This window comes from Puma concolor, chromosome B2 (assembly GCF_028749965.1).
Source record: "Puma concolor isolate L17-30 chromosome B2, mPumCon1.1.hap2, whole genome shotgun sequence".
NCBI classification, from domain to species: domain Eukaryota; kingdom Metazoa; phylum Chordata; class Mammalia; order Carnivora; family Felidae; genus Puma; species Puma concolor.
In genome coordinates, this window is record NC_141671.1 from 81747122 (window position 1) to 81773066 (window position 25945).

The 25945-nt window shown below is 42.7% G+C and overlaps 1 protein-coding gene and 1 long non-coding RNA gene across 3 annotated transcripts in view; one reads left to right on the plus strand and one right to left on the minus strand.

Moving 5' to 3' along the window:
* Nucleotides 1-25945, plus strand: part of ANKRD6 (ankyrin repeat domain 6) — a 226664-nt gene that overhangs the window by 113713 nt on the left and 87006 nt on the right. For both annotated transcript variants that reach the window (XM_086707414.1, XM_086707416.1), the window contains exons 2-3: nt 8984-9062; nt 18894-19158. In XM_086707414.1, the coding sequence (XP_086563540.1) occupies nt 19039-19158 (120 nt within the window). In that variant the 5' untranslated portion in view covers nt 8984-9062; nt 18894-19038. The remainder of the gene's footprint in view (nt 1-8983; nt 9063-18893; nt 19159-25945) is intronic.
* LOC147581080 (uncharacterized) lies at nt 10874-14693 on the minus strand. Its single transcript, XR_015251386.1, has 2 exons — nt 14084-14693; nt 10874-12013 (listed from the first exon to the last, which is right to left on the minus strand). It is a non-coding gene; the product is annotated as an uncharacterized LOC147581080 (long non-coding RNA).

Genomic DNA, 25945 nt, shown 5'->3' on the forward strand with positions numbered 1-25945 from the left:
TGAAACTCCTTATATATTGTATAGAAAATTACGTCCTTTAGTGCGTCTGATAGAAATAATTGGTGAGTGTATCCCGGGGATGTCAAAAGGTGCATTTGCTATAAGCCAATTTCTACTATTTCTGTAATGTTAACATCAGCAATAGTTTATTTGGACACTTTCTATGTGGTCACTGTGCCAAACACTATCATCTTGAGTCTCACAGTAGACATTTGAGATCATTCTTTTATTATCTCCATTTTGTAGAGGAAGAGACTGAGTCTTAGAGGGCTTAAATGGCTTGCTCACAGCATAGTGCCTGTAGCAGCTGTCTGATTTCAATGCCCTGGTCTTCACTTGACATTTAAAAAAATTGAGAAATATCTCGTGTATCATAAACTCACCCTTTATAAGGTATACAGATTCAGTGGTTTTTACTATATCCACAAAGTTGTGCAGTCATCACCACTACCTATTCCAGAACATTTCCATCACCCCGAAAAGAAACCCCGTACGCGGGCGCCTGGGTGGCTCAGGAGGTTGAGCATCCAACTTCAGCTCAGTCACGCTCTTGTGGTTTGGTGGGTTTGAGCCCCGCGTTGGGCTCTGCACTGACACTGTGGAGCCCGCTTGGGACGTTCTCTCTCACTCTTTCTCTCGCTCTCCCTCTCTCTCTGCCCCTCCCCCACTCATGTACTCTCTTTCTCAAAATAAATAAATAAACTTAAAAAGAGAAAGGAACCCCATAGTCACTAGTAGCCATTCCCCATTCTCCTCTCTCCTCACTCCTGCCAGCCACCAGTGTGCTTTCTGTCTGTATGGAATTTGCCTATTCTGGATATTTTATATAAATGCAAGCATACAATATGTGATCTTTTGTGTCTGGCTTCGTTTACTTAGCTTAATGTTTTCAAGGTCCATCCATGTTATAGGATATATCAGTAGTTCATTCTTTTTTATGGTTGAGTAATATTCCATTGTAAGGATATAGTACATTTTGTGTGTTCATTTTATCAGGCTGACAGACATTTGAGTTATTTCCACTTTTTGGTTGTGAATAATGCTGCTGTGAATGCAGGTATGCACGTATACATGTTTGTATGCAGGTTTCTGTGTGATCATGTGTATTCAGTTCACTTGTGTATGTATACAGCTGGGAGGTGGAAGTGCTGATTCACATGGTATGTCTGTGACTTCCCTGGACTTTTACTTGAAAACTCTGGAGTCTTTTTCACGTATGAAAGTAAAACAAGGAAGTTTCCGAGGCAGTGCTTTAGAAGACTATCATAGTATGGAGAAGCCGTCTCCTGGAGGGGGTTTCTCCTCTGGAGCTCTGTTACTGTTTTCATAAAGTTGTCTGGTGGCATGCAGACGTTTGTAAAGCAGTGTGAACCTGAGTCTCTGTGTGTGGGCCAGGGAGCACATGATTTACACACGAGCAATTATGCTTCCATTTTCATTTTCATCTCTCACCATTGGAATATATTCAACTGCTTTTTAAGTCTAATTTAACAAAAACAAGTCATGAAGTAAATAAAAGGCTGTCCTTGGTGTCCTCGTCCTTTCATCCATGGGGCATTTGATGTGCGTCCAGTGGGTGGAGGGATTTGTTCCAGTGGTAGAGGGGGCAAGACTGCTGTTGACCTAGAACAGAGGGCTGTGCTGTCCAGGGTCAGCCTCCTCTGCAGGTAATTTTCCAGTTAATGATATTCAGGCAGTGATAGTTCTTTTGCTCTAACATAGTTATAAAAAATAACAAAAGCAAACTAGAGTTAAAGGTTTATTCTCCTTATATGACTTTTTGAAGGCAGAGTACCTCCCAGAATAGTGAGGAATAGACAGAAATCTAGTGCCCAGCACTCCTGCCTCTGGAACCACATGCCTTATATGATTCACGTAGACCGAGAGGATATACATGATGGTGAGAAATATGCGTAGAAACATCTGCTGAATTTGAATACATGCATGCATGCCTGTGACCCACCTATTCCACTTCGTAGGTACACATGGCGTATATGTCTTCACCAAAGACACACATGTAAGAATGTATATAGCCTCATTGTTTTCAATACACAAAACATAAAATTAACCAAAAGCCTATCAGTGGAAGAATGGATAAATGAATTGTGGAATATTCATACAATGGGACACTATATAGCCATGAGAGTGAATGGAGTAGAACTATTTGCAACCATATGGATGAATTTCACAAATAAAATGGGGACTGAAAGAAGCCAGGCGGAAAAGGACATCCCGTTTGATTCCATTCATATAAGCTCAAAATAGGCAAAACTTGTCAAAAATCAGGAGAGTGGCTACGCTTGGGGGTAAAAGTAGTAATTAGAAGTGCATGGGATGGGTGGTGACTATGTGGCTCAGTCAGTTAAGCATTTGACTCTTGATTTCAGCTCAGATTTCAGCGCAGGTTATGAGCTCACAGTTGTGGATTGTGGGATCGAGCCCCATGCTGAGCGCGGAGCCTGTTTAGGATTTGCTCTCCCTCTTCCTCTTCCCCTCCCCTGCATGCTTGCACACACACTTTCTCTTTCTGTCAAAAAAAAAAGTGCATGAGGGGGGCTTCTGGGTGACTGGTGGTTCATTTAGGTGACTAAGGTTCTAGGTACACAGGTCTGTTCTGTTTCTGAAAGTTCAACACATTGTACACTTCTCTGTATATTATAAATTAAAAAAAAAAAAGTTTAAGCTTATTTATTTATTTTGAGAGAGACAGAAACAGTCTGAGTGGCAGAGGGGCAGAGAGGAGAGAGAGAGAATCCCAAGCAGGCTCTGAGCTGCCAGCACAGAGCCTGACGCAGGGCTCAAACCCACAAAACTGTGAGATCATGACCTGGGCTGAAACCAAGAGTCAGATGCCCAATCAACTGAGCCACCCAGGTGCCCCTTAAATTTATTTTTTAATGTTTATTTATTTTTGAGAGAGAGAGAAGACAGAGCCTGAATGGGGAAGGGCCTGATGTGGGGTTCGAACTCATGAATGGTGAGATCCTGATCTGAGCTGAAGTTGGACACTTAACCGACTCAGCCACCCAGGTGCCCCTGTATATTATAAAGTTTAAAGAGAAAGAATGGATATACACACACACATAATATATACATATACATAATTGTTTTCAAGTTTTCTTTACCTCTAGTTTTAATTCTAGAATAAAATATTGCTAAACATGATACCGACTATGAAAATGCAATAAATATGTTCTGTCAGAAGGAATCCCTGCATTAATTTACCAAATACCCACTGAGCAGAGATTGGGCTGGGTGGAACACTTGTAGTTTGGGAATGGGTAGATTGTAGATCGGAAGGGATTGAGCTTGAGTGTGCCCCCCACCTTCTTGGGTGCATTGTCACTCTGGTGGCTCATAGTCTTCTCATGTTCCTCCTGTGTTCCTCCTCCTCCTCCCCGCCTTTCTCCTTTTTTCTCTATTGCCCTCTTTCCACCAGGCTCTTTGTTTGGACATTGGGTTAGATACAAATGACCGCCAAAGAGGCCATCTGCCCAGAACGCGTGGAACTGTCCCTCACGCAGGGTTTGGGGAGGACCCCCCTGAAGAAGGGCTGGAGGGGGTCTGTGGATTCTTCCCAAGGCCTGAGTCCCAAAGAAGAGTGATTGAAGCCCCAGAATGAAAGCTTCATCTATCACAGCAAATCCAGACACACCCTTCACTGAAGACAAGCACAGCCTCATTCCCTGAGAAAACTATCAGAAGAGGGAGGGCATAGGCTTCACCTAGGATGCTTACACAGATGTTCTCATGCTTCGTAATTTCTCAGGTTGACTCCGTCTCCTGAAAACTGCTGAAGCTCAACTAATTAAATATATTTTCATTGTGGAAATAGTTTGACTATGATAATAATGAGAAATTCCTGAGAGGCCTAACTATTTTAAGATTGTTTAAAACTCTTGGGGATAAATATCTCTGGGGCTAATTCTGGGCATATATAAGCAATTCAAGGTCAGTGTCATTTCTCTTCCTGCTGCCTTCACTGTAGGAATCTCTTCTCCTTGTAAAGATGTGGCAGAATGTTAACTTTAAATAATGCACCATAGGGGCACCTGGGTAGCTCAGTTGGTTAAGCATCCTACTTCACCTCAGGTCATGATCACACAAGTCTTGGGTTTGAGCCCTGCATTGGGCTCTGTGCTGACAGCTCCAAGTCTGGAGCCTGCTGTGGATTCTGTGTCTCCCTCTCTCTCTCTGCCCCTCTCCTGCTTGTGCTCTCTCATTCTCTCTGTCAAAAATAAATAAATAAACGTTAAAAGTAAATAAATAAATAATACATAATGCACCATAACTGATGCTGATGACAACTGGGTGTGTTTGTCATGCGATGTAATTATTGGCAAAAGAATGTAGGACCAAATCTGCCTATGGTTAATCTATAACTGAAACTGAAAATAGGAACAGTAACTAATTTTAGACAAAGTCTGAGCTGGGAAATGAGCAGGGGTAGGGAGAGGCCGAATGTGAGGAAAACTGACTTCAGGCAGAGCATTCCCCTGAAGCTTGCCCTCCGTCTAATACATAGGTCCTCACTTTCCTGGGGTGTGGAGTCTAACAGGTCAGAGTCCATCTTACCGAGCATGCACGTGTCTGATTGTCAGTGTGTGATGGCCTGAGTATGGGGAGAGACTGCAGAGCCTCCCTGATGACTGGCTCTACTTGAAATCCTAATTCTCCTCCTCTACAGGGACATTTGATCCCAGCAAAGGTCTGTGCTGAAATCGAACACCGCGTCATGCTGTGTATTGAGTAAAAAGTGAAGGGACCAAGCTCTTCCTGGGGCAGCCCCTCGGAACTATAAAGAAGAAATGGAAGAATGATTAAATGTTGGGAAAGATTTGGAAATCTAATTCGAGAATTTAGCCTCTGGTCAACTTTATACATGTGCACAGACACAATTAATATTTCCTGAGTGCTTACTCTGTGCCAGGTGCTATATTAAGTGCTTGTCATCTACTCCCACAGGTAATTCTTTCAGTTGCCTGATGAAGCCAGTAGCTACCATTATTATTCCCATTTTACAGATGAGGACATTAAGGCTCGAGAAAGTTATATAACCTGCCCAGAGTCATGAAGCACACTCTGTGGGTGGAGTGTTTAAATAACCTTCTTCTGCCCTTACTTCTACCCACTCCTACCTCAGCCACTCTTAAAAGGGAATTGAGGGGCGCCTGGGTGGCGCAGTCGGTTGGGCGTACGACTTCAGCCAGGTCACGATTTCGCGGTCCGTGAGTTCGAGCCCCGCGTCAGGCTCTGGGCTGATGGCTCGGAGCCTGGAGCCTGTTTCCGATTCTGTGTCTCCCTCTCTCTCTGCCCCTCCCCCGTTCATGCTCTGTCTCTCTCTGTCCCAAAAATAAATAAAAAAACGTTGAAAAAAAAAATTTTAAAAGAAAAGGGAATTGAGATGGGAAATCCATGTGTGTATAGTCTTCTGCAAACAGTGGTGTGGAAACAGTTGATGTCGTATCAGCATTTCCATCACACTGGATGTCTCCTTTTATAGGTGGTAGACACTATTACTATCAAATTACATCTAACCCGGCCATGCTTGCTGAAAGCTGCTGGTTGTGAAAGAGCTATTGAAGAAAGTCATGTGGGTAAGGGGAAATGGGAGGTGAGAAGGAGGAGTGAGATGCATCATAGTATTTATTCTAGTATCGGAGGGATATTATGTTAATACTTTACTGACAGTGCAATTGATTAAAATGGGATCACTCATATGAAAACTGGGTCCAGCAGACTTAATAATTTCTGGAGGATCACATAGCAGACTGTGTGTGTGGCTGGGGGAGTTTGAATGGTCTCCCACAAGGGTCATGGGCTTGATGGCTGGGAGACCTCCTCCAGCCCTGAGAGAAGGCCTCTGTCCTCTGAGGAACAAAGTAGAAGAAATAATGCTGAAATTAGAGTGGCAACATATTTTGATGTTTACTTCTGAGCAGATGCTCATGTTAATCTCAGACTTCCTTTTACCATAATTGAAATTGCGTCTGCAGGGTTGCCTAAGCAACTTTATGGTGTGTGTGTGTGTGTGCTGTTGTACAGAATTGGGAACTGAAAGTCTGACATTGCTTTCTTTCAGTTCACTGGTGTTTCCTGTAGGTAGACTGCTGAGTACTCAATCTGAGTTGGCTGCCCGTTGGAGTGGTCCCAGTAAGGGTGGCTGTCCACCCTCCATGGCATGACACATTTCTCCTGTTGGCATCATGCCATTGTCAAGTGCTCCCCTACTGTACTATCCTTCCTGAAGAAATGAGTGAAGGACATTCTGTAAGAATATGCAGTCAGCAAACACTTAGCCCCTGGAACCTGATGATCTCTCGGATGGTAGTGAGGGGCCCCTTGGTTACAACAGCCATCACAAGTTTTGAAGCGACATAGTAGAACCCTTGGCTCTTTACCACAAAGTGTGGGTGAGTGACTTTGAAGAGGAAGCACAGCTTGTGATTCTAAGTGACCCAGACAGGTAATTGACAAAGAGTTATTGAACATCCATTATGTATAAGGCATTTGTATTAGTTTCCTGTGGCTGCTGTAACAAATCACCATAAACTCAATGGCTTAAAACAATAGGATGTTATTCTTTCATGTTCTGGAGGCCAGAAGTCTAAAATCAAGGTGTTAGTCAGCTGGACCGTACTCCCTCTGGAGGCCCTAGGGGATAATTCTTCCTTTTCTCATCTGTCCTCTGATGGCTCCAGGTAGCATGTGACCTCATCACTCTAATCTCTGCCTCTGGGGTCACATGGCCTCCTCTCCTGTCTTAAAACTCTCTCTGCTTCTCTTATAAGGATTCATGTCATTGCATTTCAGGCCTACCCAGATAATCCAGGATAACTGTCTCTTCTCAGGATCCTTAACATAATATATCTTTTGTCATATAATTTAGTACTCAGGCTCTGGGGATTAGGACAATGACGTATCTTTTTGGGTGCCACCATTGAACTCCAGCATTTAATGATTTATTTGGACACCTGGAAAAATAAGAGCATTGACTTGTTCATAGGAGTCTATGATCCAGTTGTATAAGCGTAAATATGTTTATTTGCTCAGCAAAGCATTTATTGTTTATATGCCATGCGCCAGGCTGTGTGCTTGCATTGGGTTTACAGAAAGGAGTGAGACACAGTCCCTGTGTCTGGAGAAGCTGAGTCTGAGAGCAAAGACCTTGTAAACAAGTGTAACCCTAAAGAATTTCAGTTTCATGTGGGCTAGTGTTTGTAGGGACACAGTCAAAGAATCATAATCCAAAGACCAAAAGTAATTTAAAAAAATAGTCATCATTTACTTGTTGCTCTTACAAAATTAAAGGAAACCCAGTTCCTAAACTCCCAGTAACGATTTTCACATCCCCTTCCCCACCTCCCCCACTCCCCCAAATTCTCTCACATTCCACAATGTTCAGAAGTCTATTATTGTTTACCACCAGCCTGCAGAAACTCTTGTTCCATTCTCTGTCCTGCATGGCACTTCTTTCTTTCTCTCCCAGCTCTTTGTTGTACAGATTAGTTTGGCCTCCTTTGACAAGTCAACCTTCTCCTTTCTCTTCTCTGCTGTCTCTAATTCTGCATCCTAAAGTCCAGGAGCCTTTCTGGCTAGGCTAGGACATTCTCCTTAGAGAAGAGGAAGTGAACAGAAAAAGGCTTTTTAATCAGAAGGTAGGAAGAGAGGCCAAGAGTACTGACATCACACACTTGCAGTCCGGTTTGGTAAATATTTACAGTGAGGTTTAAACGTTACATTATTTTGTATTGGTCTCATTCAATGTTTGTAACAGCCCAATGGGTAAAAACTGTTATTCTTCCTATTTGGCCACAAGAGTACTCAGAACACCTTGAAAGCACCATCCTGCCATTTTTGCTTACAATGCTTTTTAGATCTTTCCCACATCCCAGGTACCCTGAGGAAAGGAGCTTAGATTTATTAAATACATTGTCCAAAATAAGTGGCCAAGCCGGGATTTGAGCTCAGAGTACTTTGGATTTGGGCCTTGGGAGCCTGGATGATAGAGTAACATTGGAGGAGTCTTCTGAGAGAAGGACACCTTGAATCAGGTTTGAAGGATAAGAAAGAGTTTGGAAAAGATCTAAAGAGTATTATAAGCAAAAATGGCAGGATGGTTCTTTTAAGGTGTTCTGAGTACACTTGTGGCCAAGCCAGAGTGCAGAGTGGGTGGGTGGGGTGTCAGCAGAGGAGGTGGTTGGAGAGAGAGGTAAGACCAGGTCATGTCGCACTGGACTTTGTTCTGGGGTAACGTGAGTCATGAGGGTTATAAGCAAAGAGGAAGCACTATCACAGTTGTTGTGAAAAGAGCATTCTGACAGCGATCACGTATATTAAGGTCGGGGAGGGAGTAGGCAGGACTTGAGACAAGGAGTGCATGCAAACTTCTGTCCTGTGATTAACAGTCTCCATAACCCCTGAATGGTCTGGTCATAAGATGCTCTTTGTCCAGAGGCACAGAGGATGAGAGGTCCATAAACAAAGGCAAAATAACTGTACCAAAGACCTAGGTGCCGCCACTTAGCAGACTATTGCTTGGCAGATGGGCACAGTGTTAATGACTCCTCCTGCAGTGCAGCTCATCTGTCTGTTTGCCATCTTTGCCATCTTGAAACAAACTAGAAGAGAAGTTTCTCATTACTCCCTTTCTTCTATCATTGACATATCAGAAAGGGGAACTTACATCTTAATGGCTCAGTGATCTTCTAAGGCCCAGTCCAAAGAGAGAGAATTTAACACTATGGGCTCAATGGCTCTATCTTTCCTGAGGGTCTAGTTTAATAAATCCCAACAACTATCCAGGCAGGTTATATTGATGTCTGCAAAGTTATCTTTTATTGAAGATGTACTGTGAGCCAAAGTACACTCACTGTCAGCATCCTGGACATTAGTCTGGCCTACTTTTCCCTTGTTAAAATCTCATCTGCATCAGCAGCTTCCATTTCACAAGCTGAAAACTACTTCACTTTTCTTATCCCAGTTTCCAAGTTTAGATGATCACAAGCAGAATTTCAAGAAACATCTTTAGCATCCAGTCAGAGGCCACTGTGATAGTTCAGGTAAGAAATGATTTCATACTCAGAGAAAGACAAGTATCATATGACTTCACTCATATGAGGACTTTAAGGTACAAAACAGATGAACATAAGGGAAGGGAAGCAAAAATAATATGAAAACAGGGAGGGGGACAAAACAGAAGAGACTCATAAATATGGAGACCAAACAGAGGGTTACTGGAGGTGTTGGGGGAGGGGGGAGGGGCTAAGAGGGTAAGGGACACCAAGGAATCTACTCCTGAAATAATTGTTGCACTATATGCTAACTTGGATGTAAATTAAAAAAATAAATAAAAATTAAAAAAAAAATAAATGATGACATACTGAAAGCAGTGGCAATGCAACTAGAGAAGAGAGAACAGATCAAAGCACCTGTAAGCAGCAATCATATAGCCATGCTTATATTTACTGAGTGCTTTCTATGTGCCAGGCATTGTATAGTGTGTGTAATAGCTCATTCAATCTTTGCAACAACCCAGTGAGGTAAGAACTGTTCTATTTTATGCATGAGAGAACAGGCTTAGAGTCATTAGAAACTTGCCCAAAGTAAGTGGCAGAGCTGAGATTTGAGCCCTGGCAATCTTGACCTCAAAACTCTCATTTTTAATCTCTGTGCATTACTGTCTCAAATCAGAAGGATTTGGTAATTTATGGAATGGGGAAGTGGGGGAAGGAGAATCAGGCATGGGAGGCATGTTCCAGTTTAGAGAAGTAGGCAGGTAGATGAAAGGTGGAGTCCTTCACCAAGATGGGGACACAGGAAGGGGAATGGGTTTGAAAGAAGGATGATGATTTGGTTGTGAACATGTTGATGGGGGACATCCAAGTAAAATGTCTGTTAAATGGTTGGGTGCTTAAAATATGGAGCTTCAGAGTAAGTGATTGAGGCTAAAGAAGTCTGTATCTAGGCAGCAGAGGAGCATGTGGGCAGCAGCAGCGGGGGGTGGGGAGGTGGGTAACTGAGATTTTTCCAGAGAAGAAAATGAGAAGATAAGGCAATCAGGGATAGAATCTCAGGGACTTGCAGCACTTAAGGGACCAGTGAAAGAAGAGCCCCTGAATGAGAAAAATAAATAATTTAAGAGATGGTGGGAGAATGAAGAGAGACTGGGTCACAGAAACCAAAGGAGAAGGAAGTGTGATGAAGGAACGATAGCAGTGCCTAATACAACAGAGAAATCATATAAGGTAAGAACTGAAAGTCACCATTGCATTTGGCAATTAGGTCAATGTAAAATCAGCTGATGGGAATGCAAAATGTTATAGCTGTTTCGGAAGATAGTATAGCAGTTTCTTATAAAGCTAAACATTTCCTAGCATATGATTTAGCAGTGGTACTCCTTAGTATTTACCCAAATGAGATTTTTTTAAAAGTATAACACAGAAACCTGCACATGAATGTTTATAGCAGCTTTATTAATAATTGCTAAAACTTGGGCGCAACCAAGATGTCCTTTAATAGGTGCATCGATGAACAAACTGACATATCTGTAGAATGGAATATTATTTAGTGATTAAAAATTGAGCTATCAAGCCATGAAAAGACATGGAGGAAACTTCAATGCATATTACCAAGTGAAAGAAGCCAACTGAAAAGGTTATAAACTGTGGGATTCCAACTATATGACATTCTGGGAAAAGGCAAAAACTATAGAGATAGTAATAAGTTTGGTGGTTGCCAGGAGTTGGGGGAAGGGAGGGATAAAGAGGGCGAGCATTAGGCCAGTGAAACTATTCTGTTTGTTACTGTAATGGTGTATATACCTCATTTTACATTTGTCCAAACCCATGCAACTATACAACACAAAGAACCCTAATGTAAACCATAGATTTATTTAATAGTAGTGTATCAATATTGACTCATCAATTGTAACATTTTCCACACCAATGCAAAATGTGTGGAAACTGGCAGAGGGTAGGGGCAGTAATGGGTGGAGGGCACATGGAAACTTTGTACTTTCTGCTAAGTTTTCTGTAAACCTAAACCTATTAACATAAAAAGAAAGGAGGAGAGAGGAAAGGAAGGAATTAAAGAAGAAATAAATGAAGAAAGAGAAAGCAAGCCATGTGCCTACAATCTTGAAAGTGTAGCATCAACCCATAATTATACTTAATCCATTTCTTGGAATTCTTGAATTCCAAGTTGAGTAAAAAATAACTAGTTTCTATTCTGCTTACCAACTTCTAGGGCTCCCATCACAAATGCAACATACAAACCAATGTCTTTGGCATGATATGAAATTTTTTTCACAGCCCAACTTTGCAACGTGATCTCTGGATCATTGCCCATGTATTATAAGCTTCAGCTGCAACAGTCTCTTTGCGTGTCTTTCCCATTCATGATGTGCACTTGCAGACCACGCTGCCTGTTTTGCTCTTGCTGGTTTTTTCGGCCTATCTCCTCTACCCTTCTCTACCTAACAAAATCCTACATATCTTCCATCACACATCCCAGACCTACCCTTTTCTGTGAGAACTTTGCTGTTCCCTTTCACCCATAGCACACTAAGCAAGAAAGAATCCTCTCCTTGATTCTATAGTTCTTTGTGCCCACAGTCTTCAACATCAACAGTTTAGTGAGAATTGGGGGCAGAAAGAAGCCTGATCAAAGCTATTTAAGAAGTGGGAGGGAGAAATGTATGCATGGAAGGTAGACTAATGTGTGGGGATTGGTTTTATTATAATGTGATATTGCTTGTTTTGGTTTGTCTTTAGTGTTTGTGGTTTTACCCAACAGGGGTTGAGGGTAGGGAGAAGAAAATTCCTGGAGGGGCTGTGGCGCTGTCCAGTCCTTGGGGTGCTGACAGACCTGTGTCACTGGGTCGGGTCTGTCTTGAGGCTGGTAATTCTTCTCCCAGCAGCTGTGGTCCTCTATTTTGGGGAGGGAGGGAGACAGGAGAAGGACTACATCTGTTTAGTTCTCTTGGAGGTTCAGGAGCCATAGCCTGCCTCATCTGTGGGGGAAGGAGAAAAAGGTTTGCTGACTTGGTGACACTTCTCTATTTCTCATGGGATCTACAGGCTCCTGAAGACCAGTTAATGACTAGGGAAAGCAATTAGTTATTAGTTTTTTCTGACATCCACATAACACACATTAAAGACGAGCTATGTTCTAGGAACCATGCCAGGTACTGGAATACAAGATAACCAAAACAGAATTCCTGTCCTCAAGGAGTTTAGTCTAAGTAGGAATATTGATCTTGAGTCCATGCCAGCAATTCCACCATGAGGGGAGCTGTCTTAGCTCAGGCTGCCATAACAAGATACAATAGATTGAGTGGCTTAAATAATAGAAATTTATTTTCTCACAGTTCTCGAGGCTGGAAGTTCAAGATCAAGGTCCAGGAGGGTTTGGGTTTTGGTGAGGACTTTCTTCCTGGCTTTCAGGTGGCCATTTTCTTGCTCTGTATTCACATGGCCTTTCTTCTGAGAATGGGGGTGGGGGGTGAGGTGGGTAGGAGTATGATGAGGGGGAGAATGAGGGAAAGAGAGGGAGAGAAAGACTTCCATTGATGTCTCTCTTATAAGGACGCTAATCCTATCAGATCAGAGCCCCACCCTTAAGACCTCATTTTATTTTAATTACCTCCTAAAGGCCCTATTTCCAAATACAGTCACAGTGTGGGTTAGGCCTCAACATATGAATTTGGGGGGGAGACAAATCAGCCCATAATGGAAGCTTATAGAGAACTGTAAGAACACAGACACAGTCATGATTGCCTTATCTGGGGAAAGAAGGGACCGCAGAAAGCTCAGCAATGACTCCTGTTCTGGATTTTGAGCATGCAGATATCAGCATATGTGATTTCAGTAGCCCCAGCTTGGTCGCTCTGGTGATGTAGCAGTGCTGGGCAGTCAACAAGTAATTATTGTCCCATGTGAAAAGAAGAGGTCTCTACACCACAAGCTTTCTGACAGTCATAACTTCATTCAATGATATTTTTATGCCTCGGGTACTATTTTTACATTTTGTAGCAGCTTTTCTTTATGGTAGAGTATGTCACAGGTTTCCTGATGTCACTCAGCTTTTTACTGCAACAGCTTCCATATGCCTCCTACAAAGGTGATTATTTCAAAGATTCAGTAAGTGTCAGAAGTACTGTACTTCAGGTAGCATACGCATTCCTTTGCAATAGTGAGGTATAGAAAATGAGTCATGGGCTTGCTCTGTGCCTGTTGTCCTGGTGTTTTGGAGATAGCATTTGTGGACACCAGGCTCTGTGAATGGCCAGTGCTGTACTGTTCTCATTGATAGTATTATGTTGAGGGTCCCTACCTGTGGAATACATATTCTCAGAAGAAGGAAATGTCCCAGAAGCTTTGAGAAAAGTAACCACTCCTTTCTTTATACTTCTGTCACATTCAGTTTACATTTCTCATCTGGCCTTTGGGCCCTCGCTGAGACTCATCAGGGCCAGTTTCTTTAACGTAGGGAGTCAGTCACATTAGTCTCTGTTCTAACCTGATTTGTCCCCTAGGGGTGATGGCAGTATCCAGCAGTCACCACCTCTGGCTAAACTAGTACGATTGTTGTATGCTAAAAATAAGCTTGTCATTCTATTGGCGCTTTGTCTCCCCAGCGGAATTCAGTCTCCCTGTAACGCACTGCCGTGAGTCTGGCTGTTCTGCCTTTGGTATAAACCAGATAATGGCCACAGCAGAATCCCAGCCTGTTGCCCATAAGAGCTGCTATCCTCAAGGAGATGGGGGCAAGGTCTTGATCAGGGAGGGTTTACGTTGACATTAATTCTCCCATCTTCAGGACCAATAATTCTTGCTTTAGAAATAAGGAAAAAGTGGTGATGCGGCTCAAGTCAAAATGAAATTTGACTTTCTACTCTTCCTTTCTAGGACTGCTTCAGTTGGGGAGTTAGTTTTCTGTTGCTTCTACAAGTGGTCTGGAGGACACCCCTGTGATGTTTAGGACCACTGACAGCACTTGAACAGTTTTGCTCCCTGTCTTCTCCCTTCCCCCACCCCACAGAGACTCAGAGGAGCATTTGTGAGACAGACTCTGGACTTACAAACACTGAAACAGCTGCTCTCCCAGCCTCTTGTCTCCCGTGCGGCTGCAGTCGCTGTGCTGGAACTCTCTGCCAAGGAGGGTGGACTGTTGTCACCAGAAAGGTGGTTCATTATAGATCTTGACCCCTCCTTCGTTCTCCCTCCCTTACAACATGCACATCCCTCTCTTCTCCTGGCATTACTGCTGGCAGAGTTCAGACTTCATTTCTCTCATTCAAAAGCATTCCTCCCATTTGTGAATTATTCCCTGACTCTTCGATAGGGCAGTGTTACAGGTCCTCTGCCGGCAGAAGGGAGCAGTCTGACAAAACCTGAAGCCCTAAGACTTTCAGAAGCTGTGACGAGCAGACTAGGAGGAAGCCACGACATTGTGAGCTGAATGGATGTCTTAATAAGCTTTCAGATGTGATTTGGCCAGAGTTGGCACAGAGAGCTCGAGGGAAAAAGGCAAGTAAATGATTGCAGACCCACTGGGCGTGACAACCCTAGGAAGCTAATCATGTCTCCAGGAAATAATTGACAGCAATTACCCAGCAACAGAACACCATGTAGAATGGGGAGGACAGACCCCCGGATGTGAGTACGATCTCTCTTCACTACAGAGTTTTAAGCAGTGGGAGCAAAGCGAATTATTGTAACTGATGGTGCTCCCTTAACCACTGATTCTGGGTGCTTGTGGACTGTCTCTGGGTGGGGTATGCATATGCCTGGCTGGGACTTCTGTTTGCAGGTCTCTTCTAAAATATGTTGCCTGTCAGGAAACTGAATGTAGTAGTTTGGGGATATTGGTACCGGGAGACTTCCTTGTAAATCCTCAAGAAAGCAGCAAAAGCAAACCTCATAGACCTTTTGCTATAAAAATAAAACAGATCGCATCATAGACCAAGCAGCTGTGTGGCCCTCTAGCATTTGTGATGAGAGAAAAAAAGCATTTGCAAATTGGAATGCAGTGAAAATGGGGCGGTGGGCTAGGACAAAGCAGGGAAATCTTTCTTAGAAGCTAAATACCTTTCTGGATTCAGGATGCTCATTGCATATTCATGATCATGGATTTATTTCATTTCTGCTTAAAGAGCTGGCAGTATGTTTGCATTTAATGTTTTTCTCCAGAATGCTGTGAAAGTGAGCATTGTGACAAAGAAGGATGTGATTGATAGATATAGGGCAGAAGAAATTCCTCACCGCCAACAGTGGGAAGTGTCTTGAATGATAGCTAATCTACTTGGAAGAGGAGGCTCAGATTGAATGAGGGAATGGGGCTGCTACAGCCGAGGTACCCAACAGGTTGGCAGTGAAGTTTAACTCGTTGATTGCAGACTAGTTGCTAGGTCTCTATTCCTCAACCCTCCCCACTCATTGGTGAAGGTCCTCTATCCTCCTTATTCCTCTCCCTCAACCTGCCTCTGCCTTCCTGATTTATCAGTTCAGAGGTGTCAGATGAGAAACCCCTTCCTCCAAAAGGATGGAGGTACAGAGAGGAAACAGAAAAGAAGACTCAGCCACTTTGATTCTTTCCCACCCATCCTGTGTGTATATGCAACTGTAGGTGAATACTGGGCATCCTACCAGTGACGCTATTACTGGATTTCAATTGAGAATGAACTTGAGATGCCCAAGCACATAGGGATGATACTAACCACAGACTAGAAACTGGAAACCTGGGATTCTGTTCCTGACTTTGCAGGCAGTTTTCTATGCAATTCTAGTTGGGGGTGGGGGGATGGTGGGAGCGGTATCCAAAATTCTGTGAGCAACAAATCCCTGTGCCTCAGGCAGGCTGTGTATTGGCCATGGTGGAGGGGGTGGGATAGGGTGGGGAGTGGGGAGCATTTCATTCTTAAGTAGTTGTAACTGAAGAAAAAAAAAAGTCTGGACAATATTTCTCAACTGTAGTGTTTTTTTCTGTCTTAAAACAAAGTGAATAGTAGTGTGTGCTAGACTTATAAAGGGCTGTTTACCAAAGGTAGTTATATAAACGAGGCTATCTCAGTAGCTTGCAACCATGGCAGTGGGTGGGTGAGAGCTGAATTTATTGTCTGGGACCGGAGGGGAGTGGCTGTCCATGTACTACAGGCCTGCTGACCCCTGCATCTGTTGCTGGGGAGACTGGCCAGTGCTGCTGGACTGGAGCTCGTGACCTCAGCTGGTAGGCTGCACTAGTTTGCAGCAAGGATGTCTCTATCTCCAGGAGCTAAGCTCTGAAGTAAAATGAGTGAAATTTTAATAGTATTTGTATGAATTGGGCCATTGTATTGAGACGTTCAGATGCTCACTGCAAGGAAAGTTTGGATACAGGGGAAGGTGGCAGTTCAGGCTGAGCGTGCAAAGACAACAAATGAGTAAATGAACAATGTGGTTGTGGAGGGAGAGCAGTTTGGAAGTCACGGCTAATACTGTAGCTTCCTGCCATTTGTGCCTGGAGTGTTCTTGCAATATTGGGACAAACCCAGTATTGGGAAGCTCAGTATAATTGGTTTACAGATACCACAGATTACCTGAATAAAGAGAGAATGTATCCAGCGTTTCCAAAAACAACTTCTACACTGTAGAAAGGTCTGGGAAACATAAAGCCTAAACTAGTCTTTCAGTGGGACCCTGGGAATTTCCAGTGGATTTTCCAGCTCTGTTTCTCTGTTTTGAGTTTCAGCTTGATTCTTTCATTGGCTCATTCATTCAGCCGAGATTCCTCATGCATCCCAGGGGTCTCTGACCATGGTTAAGAGAGGAGTCCTCTCTTTGGAGCATACCTTCTCCGGCTCTGTTCCAGTGAGCAGAGCAGGTGGATTTGTGGAGGTTCTTTCTTTCCTTGCTATTCTTTAACCACATTTTGGGCAACATACAGATGAAGTGAGAAAAGTTGATGATTAACAAGTTGGGGCAGGAGGGATAATAATTACCTTTTTGAAGTTATTCACATTTTGGCCAATACTTTCACATAGTAAACAGCCATCTTTAATCCCACCATGGTCCTCTTTGTGTGTGTGTGTGTGTGTGTGTGTGTGTGTGTGTGTGTGTGTGTCTGTTTTATGTGTGATCATTTAACCCCAGCCTCTCAGAGCTGTTGGCAAAATGAATTGCCTGGAATGTCATGGTGAACAAGAGTTAGAGCAAGGCACATAGAGTCCAGATCTTTCCTAGTCGTCTCATGGCCAATTCCTTCATCTTACAGGTTGAAAGGAGCATTGGGTTTGCCTGGAAGCAACTGTAAAAGATGTCTGTATCTTCCAGGCCTTCAAAATTAGAATGTGTGGTAGGGTCTGGGATGAAGAGTGCAGTCCTTTTGGCACAGCGTTTTCTTTGTATTTGCATGTATTGGAATATTTTTAAAGTATTTATTTTGAGAGAGAGAGTGCACGAGCAGGAGAGAGGGACAGAGGGAGGGAGGGAGGGAGGGAGGGAGAGAGAGAGAGAGAGAGAGAGAGTAAGAGAGAATCCCAAGCAGGCTCCACACTGAGAGTGGAGCCTGATGCAGGGCTTGATCTCAGGACCATAAGATCACAATTTGAGCCTGTATCGAGTCGAGGCTCAACTGACTAAGCTACCCAGGTGCCCCATAGGTATTTTTAATAAGTATGTTTCAAAACACAAAGAAGCTTTCACTTACTTGCTGTCCTAGCAGGAGTGGATTCAATTCTTTTTTTTTTTTTTTAAGTTTATTTATTTTGAGAGAGACAGAGCATGCACACACATGGGGGAGGGGCAGAGAGAGAGCGGGAGAGAGAGAATCTGACAGCACAAAGCCAGATGTGAGGCTTGAACTCACAAATCATGAGATCATGACCTGAGTCCAAACTAAGAGTCGGATACTTAATCGACTGAACCACCCAGGCACCCTGAGTGGGTTCAATTCTTGAAAGCATTCCTTCCAAAGAACACTCTACTTTGGATAAATTACCAATGGCTTTCTTTGGTTTGCTCTAATGGTGGCCCAGGGCTCCTGGGAGAAGTCGGTCTTTAAAATTGTGTTCATTTGTCATTTGGTGGAAAGAAGAGTTTAATTTTACTACAGTTACTACTACCTCTAGACCACTGCTCTGACTGGGGTTTTGCGTCCTGTAGGTGGTTTCAGTAGGCCTTTTATTTCTTGTTAAGCATGGAAGCAACAAAACCAGGCCCTCCTGATGCGGTTGGCAGTATGCACTGTCAGGGTTTCTAGCATCCGCGTTGTTCCCAAGGTGGGTTGTTCCGGCAGTAACTGGAACTGGGCGATGGCCCGGGCCTGTGCCCAGTTCTTGGTCTGTCCCAGAACTCAGGAAGCTGCACTGTTCCCAGTGAGACAAGGATGAAGCAAAAAACCTGCAGTAAATACTGGCGGAACACCCAAGGGTTTAACCCACCCCTGAGGGTCTCTGTGGGGGGTGGTCCGTGGGCATCTTCACCTGCCAGGGGAATCAGCATGTTGGCTGTGGTGGACCCACAAAACACGGCCAGAAGGCCCTTCGTCATCATGCGCAGTACAGTTACCTGCCAAAGGCAGGCCTGGAACCCAGGTGATGTTGATGGGGTTATATCAGGCCTCTGCTACCCGGGATGGAAGTACAGAGCAGACCTCACAGTTTTGGCCATAGTCCTCTGGAGAATGTCCCTGAAGGAGGAAGAAGGGAGGGAGGTTGGCACATCTGCTGCCTTCTACTCGCAAGTTCAGGGGTTTGGTGTGCAGAGTATGTGCTTCCTGCTCGTCCTGTCTTCACTCAGCTTCTGTCCCCTGCAGTGAGCGATCAGCAGATGCCCTAAAATCAGAGAGAGGAGGTGTGTGGCCTGTCCTGTGTGCTGAGCGGTGCTGATGGCAACTTTGTTTGTAATCCCTAGGTCCCGAAGATGGCATAGTAATACAGGCACCTTCTGATGATCGGGAGCGTCTTTACCCGTGGGTGCCTGCCCGGGCCAGTGGCATCGTGTTGAGCTGAAGGAACTTGTCTACTGCTTTCCTGAAAACCTCTTTTTCTCCTAATTCATGAGCCAGCAGGATGCGGTCGCTGCACTTTCTGAACGCCTTCTCATAGCTGCGTACAAAGGCCAAGCAGAGAATGTGGTTCAGCTCATCAACAAGGGCGCCAAGGTAGCAGTTACCAAGGTAACAAGAAAAAAAAAACTAACACTTTAACCATTCCCTGGGAAAAAGCCTACCTCTTAATAACCATTGTCTGTACAACTTTTGTGTTGGTTCGAAGCTTTCATGGAACTAGCTTTTTCTTTTTTCCAGTGGTGGCAGTTTGGGAAGCAGGAAGGAGGATTAAAATGCTTTCAATGCTATCTTTCAAGTGGAGTGACTTATTATTATTTTTTTTAATGTTTATTTATTCTGGAGAAAGAGAGAGAGAGGCAGAGTGAGAGTGGGGGAGGAGCAGAGAGAGAGAGGGAGACACAGAATCTGAAGCAGCTCCAAGCTCTGAGATGTCAGCACAGAGTCTGATGTGAGGCTCACACTCACAGACCATGAGATCATGACCTGAGCCGAAGTCAGATGCTTAACCAACTGAGCCATCCAGGTGCCCCTGGAGTGACTTGTAATTAGCATTTGACAGTCTTTAAAATCACAGTATGGCCTTTTCTCACCTATTTCTTTAGCTAAATGGACAAGAGGTGTCTCTGGAGAAGTTGGGGGGCATAAAAAGTTATTGGAAAAAATGTACAGTAATCTCGTTATTGTACAGGGACAGGGCAGCCCATCGGCTGTGCAGAACCTCACTGTTCCCATCTGTACAATAACAGACTTGGGCCAGATGACGGCCACCATCTCTTTGGGCTTTCATTTCATATGGGTCAGGAAACAGATAATTCCACGGTAGATGAGAAAACATACTGGCTAAAGGGCGATATTGTAGCAAAAGTGGGGAAAGTCAGGCTGCATAGGTGACAAGTTGAAATATATAGATGAAATAATGCTGATGGAAGACACTTATTGAGCACTTAGTATTGCTCTAAGGACTTTATAGTCCTCTAGAAAAGGTTCTTTTTTTTATCCCCACTGTAGAGATGTAGAGAGCCTGAGGCACAGAGAGTTACTTGCTCAGGGTCTGTTCTTCAGCTGTTGGGTGGCAGAATTGCTACTTGTACCTACAGAGTCTGGCTCCAAAGCCCACTGTCCAGGCCACCCCACATAGCTGTGGAGAGAAGCGAAGCTTAATTTTCAAATGCTAATGTCTGACCACCTGTGGCACAGATTAGCCAGCACGCATTTTCAGTTACTCACATGCGGTCTCTGCATTTTATGATTCTGACGTGTGCTTTTTTGGCCCCACCAAGCAGTTAATTCCGACACTGTCTACCTGGAGGTGGCATCAGGCCTCACAGGTTAAGGGCTCAGTCCCACAAGACTGCATTTCCCCCCACTCCACTTCAGATGCCAGCCGCCAAGTCCAGGTTGTCACCTGTGCTTCTGACCAACACAGAATCAAGGGTTCCCACAATCCCCCGATCCCCTGGGTTTGACTGATCTGCTAGAGCAGCTCACAGAACTCAGGAAGACATTTTGCTTACCAAATTACTAGTTCATTGTGAAAGGTTGTAACTGAGGACCAGCCAGATAGAAGAGATACATAAGGCAAGGTATGAGGAAAAGGCTACAGAGCTTCCATGCGCTCTGAGTGCACCACCCTACCGGAACTTCCATGTCTTCCCCAGCCCAGAAGTTTTCTGGCTTGTCTTGGATTTTTATGGAGGCTTCATTGCTAATTGCTCATTGACATTCAACCTCCAGCCGCACCCCTCTCCCTGGAGGTCAGGGGATGGGACTGAAAATGTGACCATCTAATTATGGTTGGTTGCCCTGGCAACCAGCAGCATCCTTAGGGCTTTCTAAAAGTTCCCTCATTAACATAAATTCAGGTGTGGTTGAAAGGGGCTTATTATGAAGAACACATTACTTTCACTTTTTTGTCTCTGGAGCTATTTCAGGAATGAGGACAAAGACCAGCTACTGTAAAAAAAGATGCTCCTGTTGTTCTTATCACTTAGGAAATTCCAAGGATTTGGGGAGCTGTGAGCCAGGAACGGACACTAAAACCAAATATATATTCATTATAAACAATATCACGATGCTTGTCTCTGACAAAATATTGGGCTATGCAGAGGTCACCTATTGGCCTAACAATGCCCTGCACATAAATGGTGATAAGCTTGTATGGAACTGACGGTGAAGGGAGCCATAGCTCAGGCTTTGGTGTGATTCGCCCACAGCTCTTCAGGGTCTGGGCAATCACAACTGCAAGAAGGTGCATGAACTCTGTAGTTAGGGTGCATGCTCACATATTTTCACTTGGCTATGTTTGCTAATTGTGCCACTTGCTTGACTTCTTAGAGCATCAGTTTCCTTACTGTAAAAGACTTAATGATACCATCTTTTCAGGATTGTTATAATAACAAATTATTGATAAACATTTAGCTCATAGTCTGAAAGTTTTCTTTTTCTTTCTAATGTGAACTTTCTTTCTTTCTTGAGGGAGAGAATGCATGTGCAAGCAGGGAAGGGGCAGAGGGAGAGGGAGAGAGAGAATCTTAAGCAGGCTCCACACCCAGCACAGAGCCTGACATGGAGCTCGATCTCACAACTGTGAGATCATGACCTCAGCTGAAATCAAGAATCGGATACTTAACCAACTGACCTGTCCAGGTGCCCTGAAAGTTTTCTTTTTAAAACAGACTTCATCATTTGCTTTTTTTAAAAACAGGTTTATTGAGGTATAACTTACATGTCATAAAATTCACCCATTTAAAGTATAAAATTCAGTGATTTTTGATGTATTTACAGAGTTGTGCAATAATCACCGTGTTTTAATTTTAGAACATTTCCATCATCCCAGTAAGAAACTTTCTACTCATTAGCTGTCATTCCCCATTCCCACCCCCAGCTCCTGGCAACCATTAATCTACTTTCTGTCTCTACGTATCTGTTTTCTAGAGGCGCCTGGGTGGCTCAGTGGGTTAAGCGTCTGACTCTCGGTTTTGGCTCGGGTCATGATCGTATGGTTTCGTGGGTTTGAACCCTGCATCGGGCTGTGCAGTGATGGTGCAGAGCCTGCTTCAGATTCTCTCTCATCCTCTTTCTCTCTGCCCCTCCCCTACTCATGCTTTCTCTGTCTCTCTCAAAATAAATAAATAAACCTAAAAAAAATTTAAATATCTGTTTTCTGGACATTTCCCATAAATGGAATCATATAGTAGGTAGCCTTTTGTGTCTGACTTTTTTCACTTAGCCTAATGTTTTCAGAGTCGATCTATGTTATAGCCTATATCAGTATGTCATTCTCTTTTATTGCAGAATAATATCTCATTGTATGGATACACCACATTTTGTTTACCTAGTCAACAGTTGGTGGATGTTTTGGGTTGTTTCCAGCTTGGAACTATTATGAATAATGCTGCTGTGAATGCCAGTGTATGGTTTTTGTGTGGACGTGTTTTCATTTCTCTTTAGTAAATACCCAGGAGTGGAATTGATGGAATAAACGATAAATCTGTGCTTAGCATTTTAAGGAACTGCCAAACTATTTTTCAGGGTGGTTGTACCATTTTACATTCCCATCGCAGTGTTTAAGGGTTCCAGTTTCTCTGTATCCTTGCCAATGCTTGCCTTTTTTATTTTTTTACATCATTTGTTCTTTAATAGTTATCTTTTTCAAAGTAATGCAGGCACATAGGAAGTTTAAAAGTGTAAGTTCAAATACTGTTGTAAGGCATTTAACAGAAAGAGCTGTCTCCTGCCCACCCCTCAACTCTGCTCCCCAAAAGAACAAACTCTCAGATCTCTTAGCTGTTTTCCTGCTGGCATTGATCTCCATATTTCTATAATGAATATGCATATAGTGCTAAGTTGATTAATCAGCTTAATTTTTAATTTAAAAAAGTTTAGACAAAGCACAACATCCATTCATGATAAAAACCCTCAATAAAGTAGGTTTAGAGGGAACAAACTTCATCGTAATAAAGGCCATTTATGAAAAACTTACAGTGAAAATCATCCTTAATGGGGAATAAGTGAGAGGTTTTCCCCTAAGGTCAGGAACAAGATTAGGATGCCCACTCTCAACACTTTTATTCCACATAGTACTGGAAGTCCTAGCCACAGCAGTCAGACAAGGGGGCAAATAGGCCTCGGAGTTGGTAAGGAAGAAGTAAAACTTTCACTCTTTGCAGATGACATGATACTCTCTATAGAAAACCTTTAGTGTTTAGTCCCCCCAAAACTGCTAGAATTGATAAATTCAATAAGGTCGCAGGATACAAAATCAATCTACACAAATGTTTCATTTCTTTTTTTTAAGTTTATTTATTTATTTTGAGAGAGAGAGGGAGGGAGGGGCAGAGAGAGAGGGTGAGAGAGAATCTTAGGCAGGTTCCATGCTGTCAGTGTGGAGCCTGACACAGGGCTCAATCTCATGAACGGTCACAACCTGAGCCGAAATCAAGAGTTGCTTACTTAACTGACTGGGCCACTCAGGTGCCCCTATTTCATTTCTGTACACCAATAATGAAGCAGCAGAAAGAAAAATTAAGAAAACAATCTGATTTACAATTGTACCAAAAATAATAAAATACCTAGGAATAAACCTAACCAAAAGGGGTGAAAGACCTGTACTCTGAAAACTATTAAACACTGATGAAAGAAATTGAAGGCTACACAAAGAAATGGAAACACATTCATGCTCATGGATTGGAAGAAAAAATATTGTTAAAATGCCCATACTACCAAAAGCAATGTACACATTCAATGCAATCCTTATCAAAATACCAACAGCATTTTTCACAGAACTAGAATAAACAATCCTAAAATGTGCATGGAACCACAAAAGATCCCAAATAGCTGCTATAGCAATCTTGAAAAAGAAAAGCAAAGCCAGAGGCATCACAATTCCAGACGTCAAATTATATTACAAAGCTGTGGTAATCAAAACAGTATGGTACCAGCACAAAAATAGACACATAGACCAATGGAACAGAATAGAAATCCAGAAATAAATCCAAAATTATATGGTCAATTAATCTTCAACAAAGAAGGGAAGATATGCAATGGGAAAAAGTCTCTTCAACAAATGGTGCTGGGAAAACTGGACAGCTACATGCAAAAGAATGAAACCATTTTCTTACCATACACAAAAATAAATTCAACATGGATTAAAGACCTAAATGTGAGACCTGAAAGTATAAAAATCCTAGATAAGACTGCAAGCAGTAACTTCTCTGACAGTGGCCATAGCAACTTCTTTCTAGATATGTCTCCTGGGGCAAGGGAAACAAGCAAAAATAAACTATTGTGACTACATCAAAAGAGCCTGCTTGTAATTCTCTTTCCCTCTCTCTCTGCTCTGTTGCTCTTGTGCTTTTGTGCTCGCTCTCTCTCTCTCTCAAACTAAATAAATAAACTTTAAAAAGTTTTTAAATAAAGTTAAAATTAAAAAAAGAAAAACACTAATTAAAAGGGATACATTCACCCCTATGTTTATAGCAGTATTATTTCCAATAACCAAGATATGGAAGCAGCCCAAGTATCCATTGATAGATGAATGGATAAAGAAGGTGTTTTATATATTCTGGAACAGAATATTATTCAGCCATAAAAAAGAACTAAATCTTGCCATTTGTGACAACATGGATGGAGCTAGAGAGTATTCTGCTAAGTGAAACAAGTCAGTCAGAGAAGGAGAAACACCATATGATTTCACTCATGTGGAATTAATGAAACAATTCAAACAAGCAAAGTGAAAGAGAGAGAGACAGAGAGAGAGAGAGAGAAACCAAGAAACAGACTCTTAATTATAGAGTACAAACCGATGGTTACCAGAGGGAAGGGGTTGGGAGATGGGTTAAATAAGTGATAGGGATTACTTGTTGGGTGCTGTATGGAAGTGCCGAATCACTATCTCATACACCTGAAACTAATATCACACTGAATGTTAACTAACTGGAATTAGAATAAAAACAAACAAAAAGCAGTTTAGGTATTACTTTAATTTTTATGTCACACCTACACATAAAGTGTCAAATATTTTTACTGTGTTTGTCTTCCATTTCTGAGTCTCCATAGGCAACTACATGCAAGTCTTTTGGTAGTTTCTTTTAGTGTTTACATTTGTAAATGATGTCCTGACATTGCTTGATTTTGATTTTTCCATTTTAGGCGTCATCCGCTGACTTAATATAAAAACCAATGCTTTAAGGTATAGCTTTCTTCCTCTACCCTGCTCTCAGATACAGTTTCTACCTTCATAATATAGTTGTGTCATTACTTAGGTGACATCAGCATTTGGTCTTTACATTAATTTAACAAGTTTATTTATAGCTGAGCCATGTAGTATGTGGTATCATTATGTTTCCTGGTTTTTTTTTTTTTTCGGTAGTAATTTCCTTACTATGATGTTAATAATTATCCCATGTTTGTTCCCTTGGTTTTGTGTGTACATATAACAAGTCATCCCCAAACTCTTCCCCAGTTCCTGATCTTCTCTCTGGATGTTCAGATGTGTTAGATAAATCTCTCCACTGAGTCTCTTTGCAGAGATGTTCTCTGGAGACCCCTCCCCTATTTTAGTCTGGACTGGTGGCCCTTCAGGCCTTCTGACAGATATCACTCTTCACTATTATCGTAGAGATTCCGCTTACCATTTTTATATATGTTGATTTGGTTTTGGACCTCAGTGTCTTTTTCTTTCTTGGTTTACTCCCTTGGTTTGATGTGGTACACCCCCTAGTACAGCACTGTCCAACAGAATTTTCTATGATAGTGAAATGTTCTATATTTGTGCTGTTCTATATCTGTCTATATTTAGGTTAGCAACACATGGCTATTGAGTACCTAGAATGTGGCTAGTGTGGCTTAATTTCAAATTTAATTTTAATTAAAATTTGAATGCCACATGTGACTG